Source organism: Staurois parvus, unplaced genomic scaffold, assembly GCF_062004578.1.
Source record: "Staurois parvus isolate SC_StPar_1 unplaced genomic scaffold, SC_StPar_1.0 ptg000097l, whole genome shotgun sequence".
Classification (NCBI taxonomy): Eukaryota; Metazoa; Chordata; class Amphibia; order Anura; family Ranidae; genus Staurois; species Staurois parvus.
In genome coordinates this window covers 4,580,979-4,607,573 of record NW_028317893.1, presented here as the reverse complement: position 1 = coordinate 4,607,573, position 26,595 = coordinate 4,580,979, and the positions used below count along the sequence as shown (strand labels likewise).

Here is a 26,595-nt window from a genome sequence, read left to right as displayed (position 1 = left end):
TAAAAGCAATCACTGTAAAAGAAAAAAAAAAAATCTTCATCACCCCCCACAAGTAGTACAGTGTCACCATGGTGACACTGTACTGCTAGGGTGACAGTATGTAAAAAAACCAAAAAACAAATAATAATATAAAAAAATTAAATAAAAATGTAAAAAATGTGTTTAAAAATTATAATTTTTGGGTATAAACTAATTTGGCTTATTTTTTTTTACTAAAAAGATAATGGAATACATTTCGGCCAAGATTTATGATGAAAGATTATTTATTTGCAAAATATTATAAGAAAAACACTTTCTTTCAAAATTTTTGGACATTTTCATTTACATAGCAAAAAAAATTAAAATCCCAGAGGTGAATAAATACCACCAAAATAAAGCTTTATCTGTCTCAAAAAAATGGTAAAAAATTCATATGGGTACAGTGTTGCATGACCGCGCAATTGTCATTCAAAGTGTGATAGCGCTGAAAGCTGAAAATTGCCCTGGTCAGGAAAGGGGTAGTAGTGTCCGGACTAGAAGTGGTTAATATAAAATCAAAGCATATTTTGGCCTACTTTATTGCACTATAGTCTATATAGAGTCTCTTCAAGCTCCAAATCTCTCATCACCGCCTGAAGGTTGGGGACAGAATGTAACTAACAAAAATGCCCTATGCAGAGTTCTTAGATGTTGATGCCTGTGTGTTAGATTTTTTTTTGCTGTATGAGAGGTATTTCATTCAACTTTAAATTGTTAGTCTGCGTTTAAATTAGCTGGCAGAGGAGAGAAGAGTTTTGTGAATATCCATGCAGTGGGCTAAATCACCTAGCGGAGACATCAATATACCTGTGTAATGTGGTGGTCCTGGGACTCACCTGTAGAAGAAGCTGGAACACCCTGCTTCCTGTCTTTCACACACAGCCAAATTTCAAACTCCTGACCAGGGGCTCATGGGGCCCCCGGGCAATAGGGGATCACGTGTCCTCACCCACCCTCAAACCACACCCAAAAAAGCCTATGAAAGGTACTAGGGGCATCTCATGGCCTACTACTGAGCCTGGGCCCTCGGGCAGTGCCCGAGTGCCCAAATGGTCAGTCCGCCCCTGCTCCTGACTTGGAAGTTTAAATATAACGGATAATTATGGAGGTTTGTGATTAACACAGTTTATTGGATTGTACTAGTAGCTTATTAAATGCTTGCATATGCTCTTTACAATTTTGAACAAATTCTTTGAAGTGCACCAGATGCAGAATTATAATATAACACTGTGATTATATTACACTAATGAAAAGCCTTAAATGGTTAGCTGTATCCAGTGGGCAGGTCTGCCTTGGGCTATATCATAGAAAAAAATGGCAACCTAAGACTTTTACTTACTCTCCTATACCAGCAACATGATGCTCACTTGCTGGTGCATCCTTGAGCTCTGACTTCTTTGTCACCAAAGTCATGATAACAAATAAAAACAATCTAAACAACATAAGTGACATTTTACACTTCTATAGTTATATTGAACAAATAGTTTATTCAAGGTTATCAATCTAAAAAATGGACCCCTACATTTAGAGACTACCAAAACTCATTTACTAGAAATATCCTCAGCTGAATACTTTCAGTTTGCAGCAGTTAGGGCATATTGTGGCATATTCTCATCTTCAAACACCATAAGAATTCATATACAGTATGTTTTTTATATGTCTTTCTTGAATGGCCTACTTTAGATAACACCACAGCATTTCAGTGGTACTGAGGTCAAGACTATGGGGCATTTCAGTGAGACTGGGCAGCACCGTGGCTAAATGGTTAGCACTTCTGCCTGGCAGTACTAGGGTCGTTGGTTCAAATCCCAGCCACAGCACCACCTGCCTTGAGTTTGCATGTTCTCCCTGTGCCTGCGTGGGTTTCCTCCCACACTCCAAAGACATGCTGGTAGGTGAATTGGACCCTGTCTAAATTGGCCTTAGTATGTGTATGAATGTGAGTTAGGGACCTTAGATTGTACGCCCCTTGAGGGTTAGGGACTGATGTGAATGTACAATATATATATGTAAAGTGCTGCGTAAATTAACAGCGCTATATAAGTACCTAAAATAAATAAAATTTAAGCTAGAGAGTACACAATCTGGTGCAGCTCTGCATAGAAACCAATAAGCTTCCAGCTTTTTTTTGTCAGAGTTTAAAGTGGAGCTCCACCCAAAAGAGGAAGCTCCACTTTAATGCTTTGTCCCCCGCTCCCCATTAAGGATTGGCACCTTGGGGGAGGGGGGGGCGTGGGTACCCGAATTTGCCAGGTACCCGCTCCCACTTTGATCGCCTAAGGCGATTGCAAGCGGAAGTTGTCCTCCCCCCTCCCCCCCGTAGTCTTCTGGGACATGTGACAGGTCTCAAAAGACTACGGGGGCATTCATAAAGCGCAGCACTTCTTGCACATGCACAGTGGGCACCCGGCTGTGAAGCCGCAAGCTGACACAGCCAGGTGCCCACATTAAAGATGCCAGCTCCACGGAGAGAAGACAGCCGGTGAAACCAGCGGTGGTGAGGACACTGCTGGACCAAGGGACAGGTAAGTGACTGTATTTTAAAAGTCAGTAGCTACAGTTTTTGTAGCTGCTGACTTTTTTTTTTTTCCAGCGGGAACTCCAGTTTAATTGAACAAGCTGATGTTAGAAACTGATTGCTCGTCTTCCTAAGGTCCTCTGAAATCTCTTTATTCGGTGATATTGCAATTCCACAGAATTTTGTTGTCAAATGAAGATACAATTGTGTGACTTTCTTTTACGGCAGGGCAAGTCAAACCCAAATCTGATCTGACTGAAATACTTAATTGATTGGCATAGCTCAGCCCAGTAATCCTTTTTTTCAAAATATAATCCTAGTGGTTCTCCTACTTTTCAATCAGTTAGTTTAGTTGTTTAAAGGAAACTTGCACTGGAAGAAATAAAAGACTGCGGTTTCTAAGATACTTCAAAAATAATGTTATACATATCATGAATAGAATTAGAAAACAGTTAATGATTAACATTAGTAAGTACATTCTGTAATTTATTTCAAATAATTATGAAAAGAATCACCCAGGCTTAAAAATGTCTTAAAATTATTTTATTCGGTACTGACATCAGGTTTGACTTCTATTAAACCATAGAATTTACAGTTAGAAAGAGACTATTACAACCAAGGGAACATGTGCTTGACTGCAGTAAATTTGGATGAAAAGTGGATATTTTATGTCCACGGGATGTGCGTCATGTTTGATTTTAGGATACCCTTGTTGCAGCAGAGTACATGGATAATCCTTAGTAAATTATGTTTTGGGGTTTTTTTTGCTTCTAAAAAGTCCATATTTATATTGGCAGGACAAAACAATCAGGCTGAAATTTCCAAGATATTCAAATTTTATGTTTGATATCCTAAAGTCGCCATAGGTTATGTGCACTGAAGATATTCCTAATGGGAATGGTACTAATGGAAGGTTTTCTGAATCTATTGTCTTTAGCCAGTCTGAAGTCTATTGTCTTTAGTCAGTCTCTCCTTTTGCAGAGTGGTGGAGTCAGCTAACATGAATGATATGTTAGAGTCTGTAGCAAAAACATAAAGTATACAGGCTTCTAAAGAGAATGGTGTTATCTTGCTCTAACCTAATGATATTGCATGCTTGGTCCTTCTTCCATATATGACTTGATGGACTGATGGAAAAGCTTGGTTTAAGATCCATTACAAAAGAAAAACCTGCCTAACATATGCAGAGGGTTTCACTAAAACTATGCAAAGTGTTAATGGGGTCTTAAGTGCTTGCTAACATTTTGTAAGAGCTGTTAACGTGAGCTTCCACTTGGCAAATTTGCAGATTCTTTAGTGAACACAAATGACTACCGTGAAATTAGCTTTAATGAATAGTAAACTTAACAAAACAACATAATGCAGTAAAGAATTAAAAAGTTTCAGAATTACTTTAGGCAGTATTGTTTACCAAACAGGCATTAAATAAGGTGACATTTATTCTATGCTGGCCTTTGACACATGATGGCTTTTGGAAAATAACAATTATTTGCCAAAATGTTTTTTCCAAGGACCATGCATGTTCATTTGTGTAATGCTGGAGGTGTTGTCTGTCTTTTGTTCTTCGTATGTTTTCTTATGAATGTCTATACCTGAAAACTTTAAAGGCATTGAATGATGAACATCATATCCTGTCCCCCAAAGGAGCTCATAATCTAATGATACACATACTAAGGCCAGTTTTGGAAAGAAGACAATAACCCTACCAGCATACTGAATTCGAAGAGCCCCTAAAGCATACCTATACTGCCACAGGGAGAACACAATGGGGTCAAGTTGATGTTCATTTTTGTCACAAAAAAAGTTTAAAGGAGCAGGATGTAGAATTTTTCTCAAATACATTTCTAGGGCAAACCATAAATTATTCCATTTTCTTTCCTGTAACCACAGGTTGCAGGAAAGAAAACTGTTCATTTTCCCCATCAACACAGTCAGTGCTATTGTACTCTGCTGGCAAAGCTACCTACTGGCAGAACACAATGATTACTGCTAGCATGCAAAAAATCCAATCAGTAGATCAGTAGAACCAGCCTGCCCATACATGGGTAGAATCTTGACCGGCCCCTGCTGACTCTGGTAAGATTAGATCCATGTATGGCCGGCTTAACAGTGTATGTGGCTTTCAGGAAAGTCCATTCCTTTCAAAAGGCAATGTTAAAAGCAAATGAAATTAAGAACTTTCACACAACTTTCATCAAGTTTACTTAGAATTTTCATTTGTTCGAATATCTTCTAGTGTATTGCCAGTTTTATACTAATTACGTTTAAAGTGAAATTTCCCTTCTTCCTTCTTCGAAGAAAGCTTCAGCATTACAATTACACCATGGTAAATTAAAAGTATATATACCATTATTGTTTGCCTTATCTCTTTCTCTCTTCCCCTTTTCACATACCACGTTGCACCCCTTCTGTGAAACAGAGCAGTCATTTTCAAGGCTGACATCATCAGTAGCCAGCTTCTTCTTCCACATCTTCTGTAATAGCCCACCGATGACTCTGGCATCAAATCTTGCACATGTGTGGTCATGTATTGGCTACGTGTTGCCATTTTTATTAATATTAATATTATTATTATGATGATACAGGATTTATATAGTGCCAACAGTTTGCAGTATATAAGTGGTAAAAAGGTAATAAATGTGTGGATTGAGCTGATGGGAGCATTAAAAGTTTGTTTGCTAAGTAGAGGTAGGATAGCCTTTCCTGAAGAGATGAGTTTTCAAGGATTGCCTAAAGGTGGTCAGAGTAGGAGAGCTGGACAGATTGAGGCAGAGAGTTCCAGAGGATGGGAGAAGCTCTCAAAAGTCCTGGAAATGAGCATAGAAGGAGGAGAGAAATGAGATAGAGAGCAGGAGGTCTTGGTAGGAGCAGAGAGGATGGTTTGGGTGATATTTTGAGACAAGATTGCTGATTGGTGATGTAGCTTGTGGCAGAGTTGAATAAGCTGACGTTCATGTTGCTGGAGCCATGGCAAACTATTAACAATAACAGTACATGTCACCTGATGGAAAAAAAAACATTCCCAGAGATTTCACATTTTACAAATGGGAGACCTCTTGAACGGGGTCAAAGCCTTCGTAGGGGGCAACTGAGAGGCCATGATTACATCACCAGTGCCTCATTCAACCAAGAAGCGTTAAACAATTAAATGTAAGTAACAAGAGAAAAAGAACGCTTTGATTTAGGTAACAACTTGCTTGTTTTATTTTTCCTGAGGGGAAAGGTCCACCTTAAAGTGGTTCTAAAGGCAGAAGGTTTTGAGCTCACACAAGTGCCCCCATAGCAAGCGACTTGCTATGGTGGGCACTCGGTGGGGGGGAGGAGCCAGGAGTGCTGGTGGTGGACCCCAGAAGAGGAGGATGGGGGCTGCTCAGTGCAAAAGAAATACACAGAGCAGTTACTGTATGTATGACATGTTTATTATTTTTAAGAAATAAAATGAATCCTTTACACTCACTTTAAAATTAACTTCTTTACAGAATTTACACATTTTTTTAATGAATACCTAACTGCATTATTGGGTGTATTTTTATATCTGTCTAGATATTATAACGATAACAATAATAGTAGTAATAATAATACAAATAATAAATAATAGAAATGTCATAGTAATAATAATAAATAATGGAAGTGTGGATAGACAAGACTTCCTGGATAACTATTGACAACTTTGTGTCCCATGAGGGAAATGCTGGAATGTAATAATAGCTTTATCTACCATGCTACTGACATTTGCTTGACTTCTTTGCATCCTAGGTTTGAATCCCACAAGAGACGTCTGCACAGAGTTTGTATGTGCTCCCAATATTTAAGTGGATTTTCTCTGGTTTTATTCAACAATCTAGAAACAATACTTGTAGATAAGTTATCATTCTTTGAAATTGGTCTAAAGATAGCCATACATGCTTAGATTTCTCTTGTTCAAAATCAATCGATTCCTCTATCCACTATAAAGAGTGTGGATGGAGCAATCTACAAAGCCAGTTATGTATTCAGATTATTCAGCACTGGCACCTGCCTAAATCACCTAAACAGTGATTGCACTCGATAGAATGCATTCCCTTTTTTGTAAAATAATTTTTCACCTGTCTCAGTTGATTTTGAAGTTGAATTTTGCTGAGTTGAGTAGAACCAAGAGTTCTACCCACCACTCCAATTTCAACCAAGATGTAATTGCCCATACCATCAAACCCGCCCCGCAGGCAAGAGTACTTGGTGTCATTCTGGACTCCAACCTATCCTACCAGCCCCAAGTCCAATCTTTAACAAGCTTGTGCAGACTCCACCTCCGCAACATCGCCAAAATACGCACGTTCCTAACCCCAGAAACCACTAAACAGCTCATCCACTCCCTCTCATATCTTACTGCAACTTCCTCCTTACTGGCCTGCCTCGCCGCTGGGTATCCCCGCTTCAGTCGATCCTGAATACGGCAGCCAGACTCATTCACCTTTTCAACTGCTCCATCTCCACCACCCCCCTCTGCCAATCCCTCTACTGGCTTCCGATTGCACAACGGATCAAATTCAAAATCCTAACACTGACGTACAAAGCCGTCCACCACACTGCACCGTACTACATCACTGACCTAATATCCAAGTACCGCCCAGCACGCACACTCCGCTCCTCACAAGACCTCCTTCTCTCTAGTTCCCAGGTCTCCTCCTCCCATGCCCACCTCCAGGACTTCTCCAGGGTGTCATCCATCCTCTGGAACTCCCTGCCCCAACCAATCAGATTATCACCTACTCTCCTCTCCTTTAGGCGCACCCTGAAAACCCATCTCTTCAGGGAAGCCTACCCCACCCCCTGCTAACTTGCTGACCTCCTCCACTCTTCCTACCACTCCATCCCCCACAGCTATCTCCTCCTGTGCCACCATCCCCTCCCTCTTGGATTGTAAGCTCGAAAGAGCAGGGCCCTCGATCCCCTCATGTTTTGCATTGTATTGTTATTGTTCTGTCACATGTTCTGTCCCCCTTTGTAATGTACAGTGCTGAGCGAACTATTGGAGCTTTATAAATACTGTATTATAATAATAATAATAATAACTGGATGTTTTGGACTATATGGTCAACCTGTGTGTGCATGAATGCGAGAAGAAGGGGGAGGCAGGGACTGAAAGGAATGGCTTAGTGGTCTTTGTGAAATGCCGTTGTTGAAATTTGTTGTTATTCAGGTAGTCGAGTTTAGACCTTTGTAACTTCGATAAATATTTCCCAGAGTATGTAATCATGCCTTAATAAATGCCATTTAAAAAAAAATATTTATTGTGGATATACACATTTGTCACCTGATATTCTAGATGTGTAAGATTTCTTAAAAAAAATAAATACATTTATAGAAAATTACACAGCAAGCTGACATCAAGGCTAATGCACAACCCCCAATATTTCCCTCCACTGGATTGGAAGGTATTGTTCAGGTCATTACTTCCTACTGGCTACTGGATATGCTTGCATAAGGCTGGGCCTGGAAACTTTCATTGAGGTGGCGTAGTGTGGCACAGAGAGCAGCCTGTAAAACCAAAGGACTGAAGTGTGATAAGGAGGGGCTTGTTTATTCCAAAAATCCAGCAGAGTAAGCCAGTGACACTGCAGCATCTCTTAAAGCCTTGTGAACAGCCTCCACCTCTTGGACTGCAAAGAGATACAGCAGCTTCTAGGATGAATCTTTCCATCCCCTTGTCATCCAGTGCTGGCTCCTCTGGGGGATAATTTTTGGAGAGGGTATGATATTTCTGGCTGGGTCCTGGATCCCATAGCATGTTTGGAATATAAGAAAAATAATTTGACAGACACAAATTAGACTCTGTAACCTCATTTATCATAGAACTCTCACTATTCTGTTATGGGAAACCATGATTGATCCCTTCACTGAGCAGAGAAATAGAACCTTCTCCAAGTGCAAAATTCTGCAAGGGTATAGCACAAAGGACCCTACTCTGCCTAGGATTTGATGCTCTGGAAGTGCAAGGACACTGCTAATAGCGTGCTTCTGAGCGATGCTAACCTGAGTACTCTCTGCCCTTGGGTGGACATAAAGGTTATGGGAATTCAATAGCTAGCGTGCAGCGCTTCTTGCTTGCTTTTCCATCGTGAATAGAATTTTATACCAAGATCCTGAAGTGATGGCATCAGAAGTTGTATGTGGACTCATCTTCAGATTGCTTCTCCCACTATGCCTGGTTGTTGGTGAGTAATATTGTTCTCTTCATAAGCATAACTACACCCTGAAGTATACCAACAAGGCCAACAAGGATAAGGATTTTCATTTTGAGCCATGTGACTGCAATTTTAATATTGCAGAAAAAACTGTCACTTTTCTTTTACTTCAGAGTGTTAGCCATTTGACTTAGGCCTATAATAATTAAGGATGAGAAGACAAAAGTCCAAGTTCATAATTTCATCAGTGACCGTTTGGGTAGACAAACTGTAACCAATTGTGCCTCTCAAGGGGGAAATGCTGAAAGTATAATATTAACAATTATACTATAATAGAAGCTTGGATAGACAAAAACATCTGCGTAATTATAGCCAACTGTGCCTCCCTGAGGGAAATGCTGGAAATGTAATAATAATAATAAAAAATGCATAATATTATAATAATGTTTGGGTAGAAAAAAAACATCTGGGTAACTATAGCCAACTGCTATACCTCTCAGGGGAGAAATACTGTAATCATAATAGACGTTTAAGTCGTCAAAAACATCTGGGTAATTATAGCCAACTGTGCCTCCTTGGGGGAAATGCTGGAAATGTAATAATAATAATAATAATAATAATAATTAATACATAATGTAACAATATTGTTTGGGAAATCAAAACCATCTGAGTACCTATAGCCAACTAAGTTTCTCATGGGGAAAAGCTTAAAGTGTAATAATATTAATAATAATAGTAATATATGTAATAATAATAGGAGTTGGGTAGACAAAACCATCTGGATATCTCTAGGTAAGCGTGCCTCCCAGAGTGGAAATGCTGGAAGTGTAATAATAATAATAATGCAAACGTAATAATAATAATAATAATAATAAATAATGGAAGTGTGGATAGACAAAACTGCCTGGGTAACTATAGACAACTGTGTGTCCCAGGAGGGAAATGCTGGAAGTGTTATAATAATAATAACTGTAATAATTATAAGTTTAATGGAGGTTTGGATAGATAAAACAATCTGGGTAACTAGAGTCAACTGCACCTCTCAGGGGAGAAATGCTAAAATAATAATAATAATTGTAATAATATTAGGAGTTTGGGTTGCCAAACCATCTGGGTAGCTATAAGTAAACATGTCTCTCAGAGTGGAAATGCTAGAAGAGTAATTATAAAAAGAATAAATAATAGAAATGTAATAATAATAACAACAAATAATTAAAGTGTTGGTAGACAAAACTGCCAGGGTAACTATAGACAACTCTACGTCCCAGGGGGAAGAATGCTGGAAATGTTATAAGGATAACAATAATAATAGTAATAATACTACATAATAGAAATGTAAAAATAATAATAATAATAAAAAATAATGGAAGTGTGGGTAGACAAAACTGCCTGGGTAACTGTAGACAACTGTACATTGGGGGGGGGGGGGGATGCTGGAAGTGTTATAACGATAACAATAATAGTAGTAATAATAATACAAATAATAAATAATAGAAATGTCATAGTAATAATAATAAATAATGGAAGTGTGGATAGACAAGACTTCCTGGATAACTATTGACAACTTTGTGTCCCATGAGGGAAATGCTGGAATGTAATAATAAGAAATAACACCACTAATATAAATAATGATAATCTTAATAAGAAGTATTCTAAATATTAAAAAAAGTTTAATACAAACAATAATATTAGTGTCAATAATAAAGAGTAGTAATACCAATGACAATAATAATGATAATAATGCCCCTGCTTGTCTCACCATCCCAGTTCTTTTTTTCTCCTCTTTCCTCCTGATTCTCATACTGACGATGGTGCAGACTATGGAAGGAAAGGAAACTTCACTCCCAGCAGCTAATCATCAGAGTTGAATGTATACACCATATGCAGTTGCAGAGTGCGATCGCATGTGTGCTGCTGAAGCAGAAGGGGTTAAAGTTAGGAGGTGGGACTGAGCTGGCCCTGACAGTCTGGGAGGAAAGGGGTCAGGACAGCAGGAGAAGAGCGGATCCCTACACCTTGGGGGAGCAGAGCCTTGAGTGGTCCGCGGACACAGGCGAGAGACCTCCGCTGGCCAGGTGCCGGACTCATGCGGCGTACAGCCGGAAGGGCCAGGCTGCGGGCACAGGGTGCGATCTGTCGGGCACAAGGTGCGATTTGTCGGGCACAGGGTGCGATTTGTCGGTCACAGGGTGCGATCTGTCGGGCACAGGGTGCGATCTCTCCGGCTGAGCAATGTTGGATCGGAGCGCAGGCAAAGTGTGAAAAGTTTCGGGGGTCATGTTCCCTGCCTCCCCCCTGCTGATCGCACCTATGCCTTGGCTGGAGAAGTGACTGGCAGCACAGTTGGTGCCTTCTCTACTCCGACTCGTTGGATCGCACAGAAGTCATGGCATCAGAGGTTGTGTGTGGACTCATCTTCAGATTCCTGCTCCCAGCCTGCCTTCTTGTGGGTGAGTGACCCTATGGATTGCATACTGTCCATGTCATAGTCTGTGATCAGTAAATAACTTTCCCCTGCCTCCTGCACCACTTCTTTTACCTTGATCAGCTCTTATGTGATTTCTTATATTTAGATCCGTCCTGAGATCCATGTGGATGATCTAATATCCATAACAGCCCCATCACTGGGGTCAGTTTATTGAGGTCAGTTTATGATGTCAGGGCAAACCTTACTAGTTATCTTTTCCCAAATCATTTCCTTCGTTCACTGTTGTGGATGAAGTGCAATGTGTTGGGCACAGACCACACCGCCCTAGGCTGTTTCAGGGCAATATTTACAATGGGCTGTTGTGGTCACATAAGGTGTCAGATCTATATGTACAAAAAACTTTTATCACTTATCTATGTGGTACTTTGACTACTGTGCAGCCAGCTCAGCTAAAGGAACAAGTGGCTGCCTATGATAGGAATTGTAATAATTTTCTGGTGACACCTTTTTTTTTTGCAGAGTCATTGAACAGTAGGGCACTTGCCTTTTTGACACTTCTAGGTGTTGTGTTCTGCTTAGGACTGTATGTTACTGCATGTCAGTCAGTGTAACAACTTCCATCACAGTTTAGACACTAAAAAAGTGAATAAATGGATCCAGACAAGTGATTAGCAATCATCCTCAGGAACATTAATATTTCAGAGAACACTCTCAATTGTTCTAGGATGTGAAGGCTGTAATGTTCCTCTACCCTGGTGCACAATAGAGAGCTATGGAATATTCAGTGGAGGCTTGACTAATTGCTTTCCTCGTTTTATTGTGGAACAACACTTTATATAACGATATACGCAGTGCAAAATTAATTTTCCAAAATAATGTTACCAAGCAGTTATGCGCTTGGCAAAGCCAAGGGTGAATCCCCAAAAAAGGTTTTAATTTCTGCTAAATTTAGCACGGTGGGAAAGAGGTAGGGCTTTTGGAGATGAGTAAGGTGCAAGGAATAAAATAGAGCCAAATTAAAGTCATGGTTTTAATTCTCAGTGCTTAAACTTTGTTTTCTCTAGTGTTTTCAATGCTGCAATGGTCTATATGGGACCTGTATTCACATTATATTCTAGATATTTTAGATTTACAAAATGTCTTAGATCGTGAAAACTATATTTCATAAAAGAGTTATCAGGACATTTTATTAAAAAGGGAAATGTCCTCTTCACACAACTGGTTGTTTGATGCAAAGAAAATCATCAAGCCATAGAGTAAATCGAACTTTAGTACATGCGTCCCTATGAAGGTCATCAAATGATACCTTCCTTGTGTGGTAGCTGAAGGGCTAATGGGTTGTAAACTCCTTTGTCCAGGATATTTTTGTTATTTTTATATAGGTGAATTTGCTTTTGTTGTGAACAACAGCTTTCACAAAGCTGGTTCGAAGCTGTTCAAATTGTTGTTGAATTATGGACACAAGACAATATCATGGTGAATTATTCATACAGAGTAAGTTTGGTAACTGGGAGTGCTCTTCTTCTGCTTTGTAAAAAAAAAAAAAAAAACGCACGCTGAGATCAACATCTGTATTGTCGCTTCAGGCTATGTGTGGTCAGCCGATTTCTGTTTTTTCCTGATGACTGCAAGTTTTTCAGACAGACTGAGGGGTGCATTTAACAGAATAGCAGCTGTGGACGTCCTAAGTTCATTCTTAATCGTCTGGTGTATTTTTACATAGCAGACTTCCATACGGGGGTCACGGATGATCTTTGGTTTACATAAGGGGAAAGAGAAATTTCAAACATCTTTGCAGTATCAAAATATTTTTCGGGACTTTTGATCAGATGAGCTAACAAACTCAAAAACCCTACATGTGGATTGAGCTTGGGCCGTTGGCACTGTGTACAGCTGTCCAGGAGCTGCATGTGGCAGCTAGTCGGTTGCGCTGGGACTTCTGGCTCTTCAGCATCTGGATAGCAGCCGTTTGGCCATTCCTGCATTTGATGACCAACTTCTCTTTCCTGCATTAAGTTATAAGCCATTTAACTGTCTGCAGTATTCCAAGGACAAATGCCTATCTATAGTCCTTCCTCCATCGCTATTTGAAATCCTGCAAAATGCATTAGCAGATGGATAGGTCAAATAAAAGTTCCTTTACTAAAACATTGATTTTTTTTGCATGCTTCCTTTATACCATTTAAGCCAATTCTAATGTAAAATGCAAATTGTTCTAGTAAATTTGAGGGGTTTAATAACCATCAATAGACTTTTGCAGTTGGTGTTGCTAGACAGAACTTATTTTCAAGTACATTTTAATAGCTACATGGTAAACTATACTTAATAAGAACATGAAGTATTTACACATCAATGTTATTGAGCACAGTGGATGCTTTGTGTGAGCTTACTGGGTCTACGTTAAGCAAACATAGTTTACAATGACATGACACATTACGAGGTTAAACATGAGCCATGTAAAATATTTGTATCCATTCTTATTGCGCCATATTAAAACAATTATGAACCTAATACAGTATCAGGCAAGTAGTGTAATTTGATTTCCAGCATTGTTAGGTTATTATAACATTAGTGTCATGACTGTGGATAAACCCATTAACAATTCCTGTACATCTAAAGGCACTTCAGAAAGGTTCAAGGTGAGCTACAAAATATTAAACACATTTTAATTATTAATATATCATGCAGGAGACAAAAGGGGAAATGCATTGTTGACTTTGAGAACATTTTTTGAGAACATTTTATAGAAATTTAAGGGGTGCCAGCTAAAACTTATGGTACTGTGTAGAATAGATATCTTGATTTATGGCAGTGCTGTCTTAGACAATAAGTGCTCTATAAAAAGTGGAAATTACAATATCTTGACAAAGGGCATTTCAACATTGTGTTTATACCACAAAAATAGCAAATAATTATTATCCTGTTTTTAAAGCCCATGAAGGTCACAAAAGGAGTGCCATTGATGGCACCCTGTGATTTTCTTTCATCATATTAAAGTCCTTTATGGCTAGGATGATTTTGTGTCTTGGTGTCCAGAATGATTTTGTTAGAGGATGTTAGCTTTCTGATGTACATTTTTGACAGTGTTTTTGGCAGATTTCTATGCCATAGCAGCATTTAGACAATACTGCCTTGTTAAAATATCTCTTTCAAATGCCAGTGATAACTGGCTGGGAATAAGAAGTAGATTTACGAAAACTAGAGCACTCTCAATCTGGTGCAGCTGTGCATAGAAGTCAATCAACTTCTACATTCAGTTTGCTTAATTAAGCTTTGACAAATAAAAACCTGGAAGCTGATTGGTTTCTGTGCAGAGCTGCACCATATGTTTGCACTTCCCAGTTTTAGTACATAACCCCCAGTAGGTTTGGTTCCCAACCCCTTTGCCATGACTGTGGCAGCCAGTAGTAGCCTGGTCAAGTGTATAGAAAAGGACAGATATCCACTAGACTACTTCTACATCTTGGTGATTACCATTACTTCTTGCAAGATCAGTCCACCAAAATCTGTTGTTATCGTAAAATAGTTGGAGCTGTATGGGCTGAATCTTCCCCTGACGTGTTATATATCTTCTTACTCCAGCTCCTAGATCTTTCTGCCATAGTTCCTGTTGACCTGGGAATTTGGGGTGTTTCCAAACACTTTTGTATGTTCCCACAACTCATGTTGGATTTCCAAAATGTAAAAAAAATCTCCAACAGGGAGAGTGTGAATCACATTTAATGGGCACAGTAGGTGTGCAGACTCTCAAACTCAAATGTTGAGACAGTAAAATCCTTGCAGAACAGAAGAAATTTTTGGGTGGTTTAACTCTTCAGCATTTACCAACAATGGAACTATCAGTTCTGAGTGCACTGACATTTGATGGTTAATGAATAAATCTAATTTAGAAAGAGGTAGACTGTGCTCCTGTTATTCCCAAAATTGGCAGGTATAAAGGGGTGATTATTAATGTTCAGAAACATTGGCATAGCATCCAGGAAATTTGCAAAATGATGTGTAAATGTATGTGAGACAATGTGTACGTGAGTCATCCCATGTTGACGGCATTCCGTGGTGGCAGTCATTCAATGGATGGTATCTCTCATCAAGCCTACTATGATATCACTGCATTTGCGGAATGCTTATTTTCATACCACAATGGCCTTATATTTGAGGAAATGCACATACATTTAGTAAAATGATAAGAGATGTCAATTAAGGCTAGGTCACTGTTCATTTAATGGTCCAGTCATGCTTTTTCAGGACCTTTTCTATTTTTATAATCCATTTTCATTTAATTCAATATACTTTTTTTTAATGCTACTACAGACGTACTTAATGTCTTCAAAAAGGGCTTTCCAGCTGAAAACATAAACTGATATCGAATGACGATAATACACATATCAGTTAGCCTGTAATGAGAAAATGTATGATACATGAGCAGACTTACTCTAAGAAAGACCTTACATAAATATAACATATTTACTATATTCTGTGAGTACATCTAAATATAGAACCCCAGAAAGCGTCGTCTGATCTGCTGGTCTTTCCCTGCACTCTGCATTATGTTAAATGCAACATCTAAGCTGCTGTTTTAGGCTCAGTGTGTATATAGTCTAATGATCCTAAATCATCTATTTAATCATCTATAGATTCATAAATGATCTAAAAATGTGAAGATTTACTTAGCTGGGGAAAATACAATGGTCAAAGTGCATTCACCGAAGTCATCATCAATGAATACTATAAACTATTACATGGGGAAATTGGACTGATTGGCATTAATTAGCTCATTGTTCACATTATCTCTTAAGCCTATGCACTGCAAGGGCCTGTCTAATTTCATACAAATTGAAAGTGTTTAGGTTTGACCTCATATTATATGATTTTGGTAAATCTAAAGGAAAATTGTACAAGAAAATTGTATAATGTATGGCCAGGCTTACTCTTTGTAGTTCCTTGTTAAATAAACTTAACATCAAGGTGCTACCATTTTTTAATCATATCCAGGGTTATGATTGCTCAGTTGTGTTATTGAATTTTCTTACATTTCTGATTTGGTGGATCATTACATAAAATGATCGGAATAAATGTGAGAATATACATGTATAAAATAATACTGCCTTATGAATGCTATTCCTCAGCTAGCTCAGATGACATCAATATGTACAAATAATTACATATTAAAAAAGGAAAAAATTTGTTTTTATGCATGCAGCATCTACTATTATATATGAATTTTTTACATAGGTACTGCTTTGAGTACTCAAAGAACACAGTCTAATGCCCTACTGTAGAAGTCCTGAGACCAACACGCACAAGGGCTAGTTTGGTCTGAATACAGCAAACCTTGAGTAAGGACATTTTCAGGCAAAGAAGCTTACAGGGACTAATTTCCAAATCCTGAGTATATCCCTGGATATTGGGTACAGTTAGCAAATGTGCTGATAAATATATTAAAAAGTCCCTTAGAGCATGGAGAAAATGTGCCTGATCAGGAATAAAATGGAGTGCATGAACTTTAAGGCAAGAAGGGTAACAGAGGCACTGTTTTTGGGATAGATGACTAATGCAGAAAGTAACACAGTCTGCCCTCCCTGCAACAATCAATCTTTGTGCAGTTACATTTACATAAGCCAGCACATTGAACTATTTTGTAGCCGCGTAACTGTTACTGTCACAGGATTTTATATAGGATAAATGTTACGCACTTCTCTTTCCAAATATAAATGCATCATTTATTCACTCATTCATACATTCCTGTGGGTTTTGTATTGTAGAACCACCTATATTGTTATGAGATGATGTACATGCAGACAGAGGCTTCCTGTAACATCTGCTCTCCTTTAAATATTTGTTTGGATGGTGTATTGTGTTGGTGCCTGCAGCTGATAGTAGTTGGTTAGAAGTCTCCACCTTCCAATAAGTCAGGGTGCAGTTTCAAGATAAGACTGCAAGGCAGATTGCCGTATGGATACTGTTACCGAAAACAAAAAAAATGCATCGCTGAAAAGTCCTAATAACAGTCCTAATGAAACTGCACCTCTCAGCAGTATTGATAAAAATAGTTAATATTTTCTATGGATGTAGTTGAAAGATGAATTGAAGGCAAATGAGGTGCGATTTAAATGGAATCTGGCACCAGTTAAGTATTCGGTTAGGATGTTTGGGTGTGGTGGTGATGTAACATAGGGTATTATTCAAAATATACTTACATAATAGCAAACATAAATCTGTACTTTTGAATAAAATGCATATGTTTAATTGTATAAATAATATAGACTTTTCCTTAAAGCAAATTAAAAAATAGTATTCTTTTATAATTGCTGTTGCATGCCAAAACACACAACTAAAATCGACCAGGCCGGGTACATGAGTGCCACGCATCTTATAACAAAACATCTGATGGGTCAACCTTGGTTCTTTAAGTCTGTAAAGTATTATTATATTCAGTTCTAATGGCCAGTAACATTACCAATATTCAGCTGGTACCATACGATTCCTACTCCTAGCTTGACCTATCTCACTGTCACCCTAATCCACAATCTGCTGTTTGTGAATCTTGGCTTTCCTAAATTAGATATGCAGTATGTGTAGAGCTGAAGATACACCATCCCATTCATACTTTCCATCCAGGAGCGGACTGACAACTCATGGGGCCCCCGGGCAATAGGGGATCATGGGGCCCCTGTGTCCTTTCCCAAACTCAAAAAAGCCTATGAAAAAGGTACCAGGGGCATCTCATGGGGCCCCCTGCTGACCCCGGGCCCTCGGGCAGTGCCCGAGTTTCCAAATGGTCAGTCCGCCCCTGTTCCATCATATTGAAAAGCTGGCCTGGCTATAGCTTGCTTAGGCCCAAGCTCTGTATTGTGGGAGCTCAGGTGGAATATGTTGATGTACCCCATAATTTGTTTTGTATGATGGCAGATTAGAAAAGTAGGTAGTGCTACTACTATACCTCATGCTGCCTGTGCTGGTACTTAGCTGACAATGATTACAAGTAAAATGGGGTTAAAGGAGAAGTAGGGTCAAAGCTTTTTTTGGCAAAGACTTCTATGAATCAAAGGAGTGCAGTTTGTTCTGCACTCCTCTGACCCATTTTCAGTTGACAGCGGGCAAAAGCCAACTGTCAGCTCACGTCACTCAGCCAGTGCAGGCTCTGGACTGATCCCAGCTTTATAGTCGGGATCCACCCGGATGCATGGACAACCAGCCAGCTCAGGCTCTCAGCAAGCCACTGGGAGACTGAACCGGCCCCTCCCGCCCCTTCCACAGCCCGGCACTCCAGTGAGCACTGGAGTTGCAGAGCAGAGAGCCGGTGACTGACAGGGTCTGGCTCTCTGCAGGCTGAAGCCCAAGAACAGAGCAATCAGCAATGTGTGATTGCTCAGTTCTCGGTCTTAGAGATGGCTGGGAACATCTCCACCTTGGAACGGTACTGCAACCCTGTAGTGATTATGATTGTTTTTTTCATTCCCATGCATCTCTTTTAATTTCCTTTTTATTCAACATAACCTATAAACACACTAGAGGGTTAAACAGCAAACACAAGAGAAATATTTGATTTCAAGAATGTTTCATATTCTATGGGGTATATTTGTAAAGCAGTGGCATTCACCAGACATTTACTGCAGGTGAATCAATCACTGTAATTTGAACACATGCACCAGGAAGATATACCTGCAGTGAATGTTTGGTATATGTCACATACAATGCTTTTTAAATATACCCCTAAGTGTGAATGCACAGCTGGCAATTGTCATTGCTCCCTATGCCTTCATAGACTATTAGAGTTGGATCTTTCTATTCCCTATAAACTAGCTTCTTGCCTTCTGCTACACCATCCCTGTGTGGCCCCAAAACATTAGCTATTTTTGACCCATGTGGTGTTACACAAATATATATGCATTGATTATTTATATAAACACTACTGGTAACCTTCTTCCTTTTTCTGTGGTGCGTTGACTAGAAGCACCTTCTAGTTACACTGGTCACAGCACTGCAGAAGCCCAGTCCAGAACTGTGTGCTGGGTCCCGTTGCCTCTTTCTTGTGCATTTGCCGTGACATGCCAAAATGTATATGAGTCTCACTAGATAAATTTGTAAACCGTTTAGTAGATAGTAAAATCATTTTCATTGCCGATTAGGATTTTGGACAAAAAATATTTGTATCTCCAGGTAACTTAAGAGTATCACAAACCAAGAGAAAAACGGCGCCTCTAAGTGCAGACTACTAAAACAACTTTAATGGTCTATAAGTAAGGCAACTCACATTTGAGTAATTAGAAACAGGCTCATCAGTAAAGTGGGTAACCTGCCTTTCCACCATTGTGGTATGATTCTGCAGTGTGGTGATGGTTCCGGCATGGATAGAGAAACTGGCCGTAACCTCCGCTGGTCTGTGGAGCCACTTGGAGCACAGCTGTGGACCGCAGCGTTCGACGTCATGTTGTCACCCGAATGCGAGACGTTTTTGAGCAGGCGCAAGGTTTGTGTTTTTCTATATAGAGTTGGCTTCTGCATAAACAGCTTGCCCACGTGTTTGACTTATATTATTCATCCCATCCATCCCACTTTATTTTTGGTCTTTCAAATACATGGACTTTTTAATAAAAGGACTTTTCATGGACGTATGACTACATGTTCCATGTGCCTTAAGTTTCCACTGTAACTTAAGAGTATCACTCCACCACAATGAACCAGCTATTGCTACTGCTACCCAATTATTAACCCCTTGGCGTCGGCGCCTCCCCCCTCCAACCTCTTCACACCAAGCTTACGCAAATATGTGGCCTCTTGGCGGCTGCGCCTTGACACCGCTGCATATTTGTGTACCATTTGTAAACAAACATGTGCTGTGTTTTTAATAAAAGGACTTTTCATGGACGTATGACTACATGTTCCATGTGCCTTAACTTTCCACTGTAACTTAAGAGTATCACTCCACCACAATGAACCAGCTATTGCTATTGCTACCCAATTATTAACCCATTGGCGTCGGCGCCTCCCCCCTCCAACCTCTTCACACCGAGTTTACGCAAATATGTGGCCTCTTGGCGGCTGCGCCTTGACACTGCTGCATATTTGTGTACCATTTGTAAACAAACATGTGCTGAGAGCGTGCGCCCTGCGCGCTGCCAGCACATGTGCCGGCGTCCCACGGAAAGGACCCGATCTCTCCTTGCGATCGGGACCTTTCTGTTCATGTGACTGTCATGACAGCCAATCACAGCGTTCACATGACCCTAAACCCTGCCCCACCTCCCAGCATCAGAAACCCCTTAAAGGGCCAGGAGGCGCCGGCGCGAAAGGGTTAAGGGGTTTTTGACGCCAGGAGGCGGGGCAGGGTTTAGGGTCATGTGACCATTGTGATTAGCTTTCACAGCGGTCACATGATCGGAAAACATGAGGTGCCAGTAAATGTGTCAAGAGAACGCAGAGCACATGTTTGTTTACATTGGGTATGCAAATGTGTGGTCTCTCTGCCTCAAGGGCTAACCGCCAAGAGGCCACATATTTGCGTACCGTCGGCACCAAGGAGTTAAACAAGTGATATGCACTTACTGATTGAAGTAAAGTGGAACTGCATTGTATCTGAGCACCACAAACCAAAAATGGTATTTAATTAATTTTTAATATTCAACACAAACTCCCCCATTCATCTGTGTCTCCATGCTTTATTTTGCTGACAAATCACTTTCAAAAACCCCCCCTAGCATTTCTGGCCGTGGCCATCTTAAGTAAGGGCAGATGATTCATGTAGTATTTACTTCCTGGAATCCATCTGCCCTTAGCTCAGGCACGCAGGCAGAAGGGTGTGTTTAGCTGTAAAAACCCCTCATTCCCTCCTGAAGACCCCAGGGATGTAAGACATCATTTGCCTAGGCCTGGAAACCAAGAAGTAACTGGAGAAGTGTAAAAAAAAAGTTTAAATCAAATAAATATGTTATAGTTTCCTATTTTCTAATGCAAGCATCATAAGGATTACAAATAGTCAGTGTTGATTGAGAGGGTGAAGTTCTGCTTTAATAATCTGTTATGGCTTTCATGCAGGCTGTGCCTGTAAAGGTATTGATCTGCTGAATGCTGTTTTCTTAGTGTGGAGATTTTATGGGTTGTGTTGTGAATAACTTCTATTCAGAAGATGAACGGCGCCCTTCTATGTCTATAAGTTGATTTTTGGTGCACTTTGCACAAACCTATGAACTGAAAATATGCAATATTTTGGTGGAATTTTTAAGGTCAGCTCAGCCCTGATAACATTACGTCTGTGCTCTTAAGATAACACAAAAACATATAATGGCCTGTAAAGGGATAATAGTGGTAATATACAAACAACATCATGAATGTTCAATTTGTATTGCCCAACATCCAGGACATGAGTTCCGGACCCAGGGCAGGTAATTTATTTTAACCTTTAGCCCTGCTGTGGGAAAGCAACAGAGCTTACCTGTCAGGTGGAAGCATTCGGGCGGCAGTGCTGCCGCCGATTTCTTCCACATCCCCCTACAGTTCCAGCCTCCTTTGCCGAAAGACACCCCCCCCTCACAAACCGCCATCCTGCCAGCTGTCTCCCGGGCTCCGTTTGCCTATCTGCAGGCCCGGGACCTGTTCAAGGAGTGCCAGTGGGTAGAGGGGAGGGAGGAGAGTGGACACTAGCTCCCCTCCCCTTATTGTCCTGACCCGGAAGTGACGTCACTTCCGGGACCCCGTTGAAAGATTTCCCAGCCATCGAGGCTGGGAATGAATGTAATGCAGCGTGATGTGCACTGCATTACATCCAATGTAATACAGGGGAGGCATGCAGGGTTTTTAGACCCTGGATGTCTCAATAAAGAGAACCTGTCACCAAAAATCATCACATAGGGGACTATTTGTCTCCTATCTGATGAAAAAAAAATTTTAAATTGTAAAAAAATAAAGTTACACCCAAGCACATAACCCCCTCCCCAAAAAAAATGTTGAAGCCCCCCACCCCCACATATACGCACGTGTAAACTTTAAAGCACACGCACAAAGCACAAGCAATAATTCTACCTCCAGAACTCCTCCGTAACACTAAACTGATGACCTATAAGGGGGCTTTAAAAGCATCACCTATAGAAAATAAAGGTACTAAAGTTCGACACCATTTAACAAGGACATGCAAATTCAAGGTTTGATATGTTGGATATCTGTTTATTTGGTGCAACCTCATCTTTTATAGTTTACAAAAAAATTAGTAACTTATTGTTTTTTTCTGTGCCCTAAAATTAAGTGCATTTTTACTGAAATTTTGTGGTAATATCGTGTGACAACAAATTGGAACTACCGCTATATTGTTTTCTAGGGTGTCTGCTTTTATAAAATATATGTTTTGGGGGTTTTATGTAATCTTCAGGCCTAAAATGATTTTTTAAACGTGTGCAGAAAACTGCAAAAATGGTTCTGGCAGCAAAAGGGATAAAGGTTGAGCTTGACGAACACCCAGTCGGTGCTCATTACACTGCAAAGTCTCTCCCCTCTCTGCTAGTCCCTGGGTGCGGTGCTGGAGACAGGCAGGGAGGGGAGGAGGGGATAAACAGCGCAATGTTAAAATGCTTACATGTTTAAGTCGCCATAAAGCCCCTTTTGTTTTTAAAAGCCCCAGACATTCCTAAAATCATCTTGGATTTAAATATGGGTTTGATTAAAATGTATTTATTTTTTTTTATCAGGACAAGTAGATTGTCATGAGGGACAAGAAGATTGGGACCCTGATTTTAGTCCCTGGACAAGTAGTTTTTCCAAAAATTTCCACACCCCTGACATAATATTTTTTATTTGCATCTCTTATTGATACCCATATGCCATTTAAATCTACTTTCAAAACTGTTCTGGATGCTCAAAAATGATTATACCATATAGTTACTGTACAGCTCATGTTAACACTAGTGGTTGTAGAAAAATGCATGCAGTGATGCAGATGAATCAGGAGTGTTTAATGTGGTTTATAGATGTGATTAAGAATTCAATACAAGCAAGTCTATCTTTTGAAGCTGCCATACATATAATCAATATAAAGAGAGTAACCTCAAGCACTTATATCTCTTAATACATATAATGGCATTGGTATCTAATACCAAACATTTCCTAGAGCTGTGGACACGTGTTCTCTGGAGTGACCAATCACTCTTCTCTGTCGGGCAATCTGATGGACGTGTCTGGGTTTGGCAGCTGCCAGGTACTTGCCTGACTGCATTGTGCCAAGTGTAAAGTTTGATGGAGGGGGGGATTATGGTGTGGGGTAGTTTTTGAGGGGTTGGATGTGGCCTAACAGTTCCAGTGAAGTGAACTCTTAAGGTTTAAGCATACCAAGACAGTTTGGACCATTTCATGCTCCCAACTTTGTGAGAACAGTTTGGGGATTCCTGTCCTGACCTCAACCCGATAGAACACCTTTGAGATAAATTAGAACGGAGCCTGCAAGTCAGGCCTTCTCGTCTGACATCAGTTCCTGACCTCACAAACGCACTTCTGGAAGAATGGTCAAACATTTCCATAGACATAGCTGTTATAGCTCCAAAGGGTGGGCAAACTCAATATTGAACCCTATGGATTAAGACTGGGATGCCATTAAAGTTCAGGTGTGTGTAAAGGCAGGCATCCCAGTACTTTTGGAAATATAGTGTATATTTATATATAGAATAAATGTTAAATCACATATAAAATGGGTCTAAAGGAGTCATTTTAGTTATCTAAAAGCATAGTGGGTTGTTTAGAAATCATTTATAGATATTTAGGTGGTACCAGCAATAAATTTAGAAATGTTAAGGGATGCTTGGGATTAGGTTACCCATACCATGTAGTACACAGTAAACACTGTTTTATAAGGCATACATACTTTTAAAAAGGTGAGCAATAGGGCTGCAGAATATAACCACAGAAAATGATGAGTTTTCATCTATCAAAATGTAGTAGAGTTGTGTATCGTGTTAATTCAGAACATTTGGAGTTGAAAGGTCATCTCCGAACAAATATTAACCACCTCCCACCCCTCTTTAACCCATCTTGCACCTTTTTTGTTTCTTACTTTGTGAAGCAAGATATTCTCACATAAGTTTTCCTTTTGGGTCCCTTGCGGGTGTTGTTTCCCAGGTGGCGGGGACCATTAATCCAGTGCTGCAGAGGTGGCTGGCCAGCCCCCCAACAGTTGTCATCACTGCTGCAGACTCTCCTCCTTGATCCAGGTAGGACCCTGCTGCTGGACAGATAAAAGAACATAGAGTATATGCCCAAAAAAGGACCCATGTAAACAGAAGAAGGTGAGAAAAAATGGCATTTTTTTTTTGTAATGCAAGTGTTCAGTTTGACGGGGTAGGTGCAGGGATATGGGGAGCTGGAGATCAGGTTTAAGTAACACCCATTTATCAGCTAACTTAAAAGATTAAAGAAGGGATCTAAGGTATCCTGAAAGAATGCATATTTAAAGTCAGAAAGCTCAAAGGATAACTTAAAGCAGAGCTTAACCCTAAACGTAATGTCATGTTGCCTTTCCTCCTCCCCCCTTTCTCTCGTACGGTTGGATATATTGTTTGTTTTCTTTAACTTGACTTCTGCATTTCTTGACTCAGCAAAGATTAAGTTTTTTTCTACCTTCCCTTGCACATGTGCAGATGTTCTGCAGGGGATCGAGTTTGGTACTATGGAAGTCCCAAACCTTTGCCATCTTTGTGCAGGCGTGGGAAATCATCCACTCGTGTGCAGATATATGAAAGGGCTCTGGACCCAAAGACCAAGCACAGCCTTTGGGCACATCTGTGCATGCGCCGAAGGGTTGGGGGGGTGAAGCCACCTGAAAGATGGACTGAAGGTTCACTTTTAACGCCAAAGTTTCTTCACTTGTCAAAATGAAAATGCTACACAGACTTTTAATCACAGTCACCAGATTCAGGTCTCCAAATATTCGTCCAGGCCTGAATTTGAGGATAGGCTTCCTGTAGGGAAGATTCTAATATGGTTGTTGTCTGCACCATGATTTGTTGAATCATGTCCCTCCTCTTTTAGTGTACAATCATAAAAATAAAACAATTTTAGGTTTCCTTTAGTTAAAGGCTCACAATTTCTGTCACTGTGAAAACAGACGCTAAATGCTTAGTGCTAACAAGGTCCGATGAATTGGATCCTGCTGACTAGTGAGGTGTAGGCTGGGGAAAGGTTCATCCAGACCCAAAGCATGCTGTTGAAATAGGAAGAGATACCCCGACTGCTGCACACCTCACCCGGCCTGAGTAGCTGGTAGGTAAAAGCAGTCTTACCTTGATTCATCCAAGCCATGCCCGCAACATTTTATAATTATTATTGTACAAGATTTATGTTGCACCAACAGTTTGCTCAGCGCTTTACAATATAACGGGAGACAATACAGCAACGATACAGTTCAATACAAGAGGGTTAGGAGGGCCCTGCTCCTTGGAGCCTACAATCTAAGAGGGAGGGGCTGGTGGAACAAAAGGTAATAACTGTTGGGGATGAACTGATAGTTATTAGCTGAAGGCAGGATAGGCTTCCCTAAAGAGATAGGTCTTCAGAGATCACCTAAAAGTGGGCAGAGTAGGAGATAGATGGATAGATTGGAGTAGAGAGTTCCAGAGGATGGGGGAGGCTCTGGAGATTAAGCCCCATCCTTGGGGCTTAATCATGGACCTCCATGATAAAGCCCAGGGGTGAAGCGAAATATGTTGGGGGCATGGATTGGATGAATTGAGCTGAGGCTACTTTTACCTGCTAACCACTCGGGCCGAGTAAGGTGTGCATTGGTCGAAGTATCACTTCCTATTTCTACTGTGAAGACAGAGTTGAAGTGAGTTACAGAAGTTGCTTCACTTGAGCACTAAGCAACAAAATAATTGTTTAATCTGCTCTGACATGGAACAACAGTGGTCAAATTAGAGGAAAACCATGCATTTGCATTGCATCCGAACACTTTTGACCTCATTTTACCTCTTTTCACCCAAAAGGTAGGCCAACTATACTGAAACATTAGTCTTATGCAGCCTTCCTACAACTTCTAGCTGGCTGTTTTTAAGTGATAAAAAGTCAGGGTCACTCTACCTTGTCTACCTTACTTACTTCTGATCTAAGCCTGACACAACCACAAAGTTCACGCAATGGAGCAATACGGTAAAATTGGTTCTGGGAAGCATACAATTTAAATAAATATGTGAATGACTACAAATATATACTCATTTCTGATTGATATTCTGTAAGCCCTGCCTGATTTACTGTATCTCTAATCTGCACATGATGGCTTTCCTGCTTTGAAAGAAATATCATAATTATCTAGATTATTGAATGCTTTATGAGAGACACATACAGGAAATGTGAAAAGTCCATTGACAGTCCATTCTTCCTCATTTATCTTGTGTATGTTTATAAGACACATGTAAGTATGTAAAAGAAACACATAATTGCAAAGTACTATAATGACCAGTAAAACAAAGAGCTCATTTAGATGGGATGAGCGC

General features: G+C 40.1%; 1 protein-coding gene across 4 annotated transcripts in view; it reads left to right on the top strand.

Moving 5' to 3' along the window:
• Window positions 1–10,529: 10,529 nt before the first annotated feature.
• Window positions 10,530–26,595, top strand: part of PIEZO2 (piezo type mechanosensitive ion channel component 2) — a 439,610-nt gene continuing 423,544 nt past the window's right edge. For 3 of the 4 annotated variants that reach the window (XM_089671018.1, XM_089671019.1, XM_089671017.1), the window contains exon 1: window positions 10,530–11,150. In XM_089671018.1, coding sequence (XP_089527144.1) covers window positions 11,087–11,150 — 64 coding nt within the window. In that variant the 5' untranslated portion in view covers window positions 10,530–11,086. The remainder of the gene's footprint in view (window positions 11,151–26,595) is intronic. The other variant, XM_089671020.1, reaches the window with a different exon arrangement.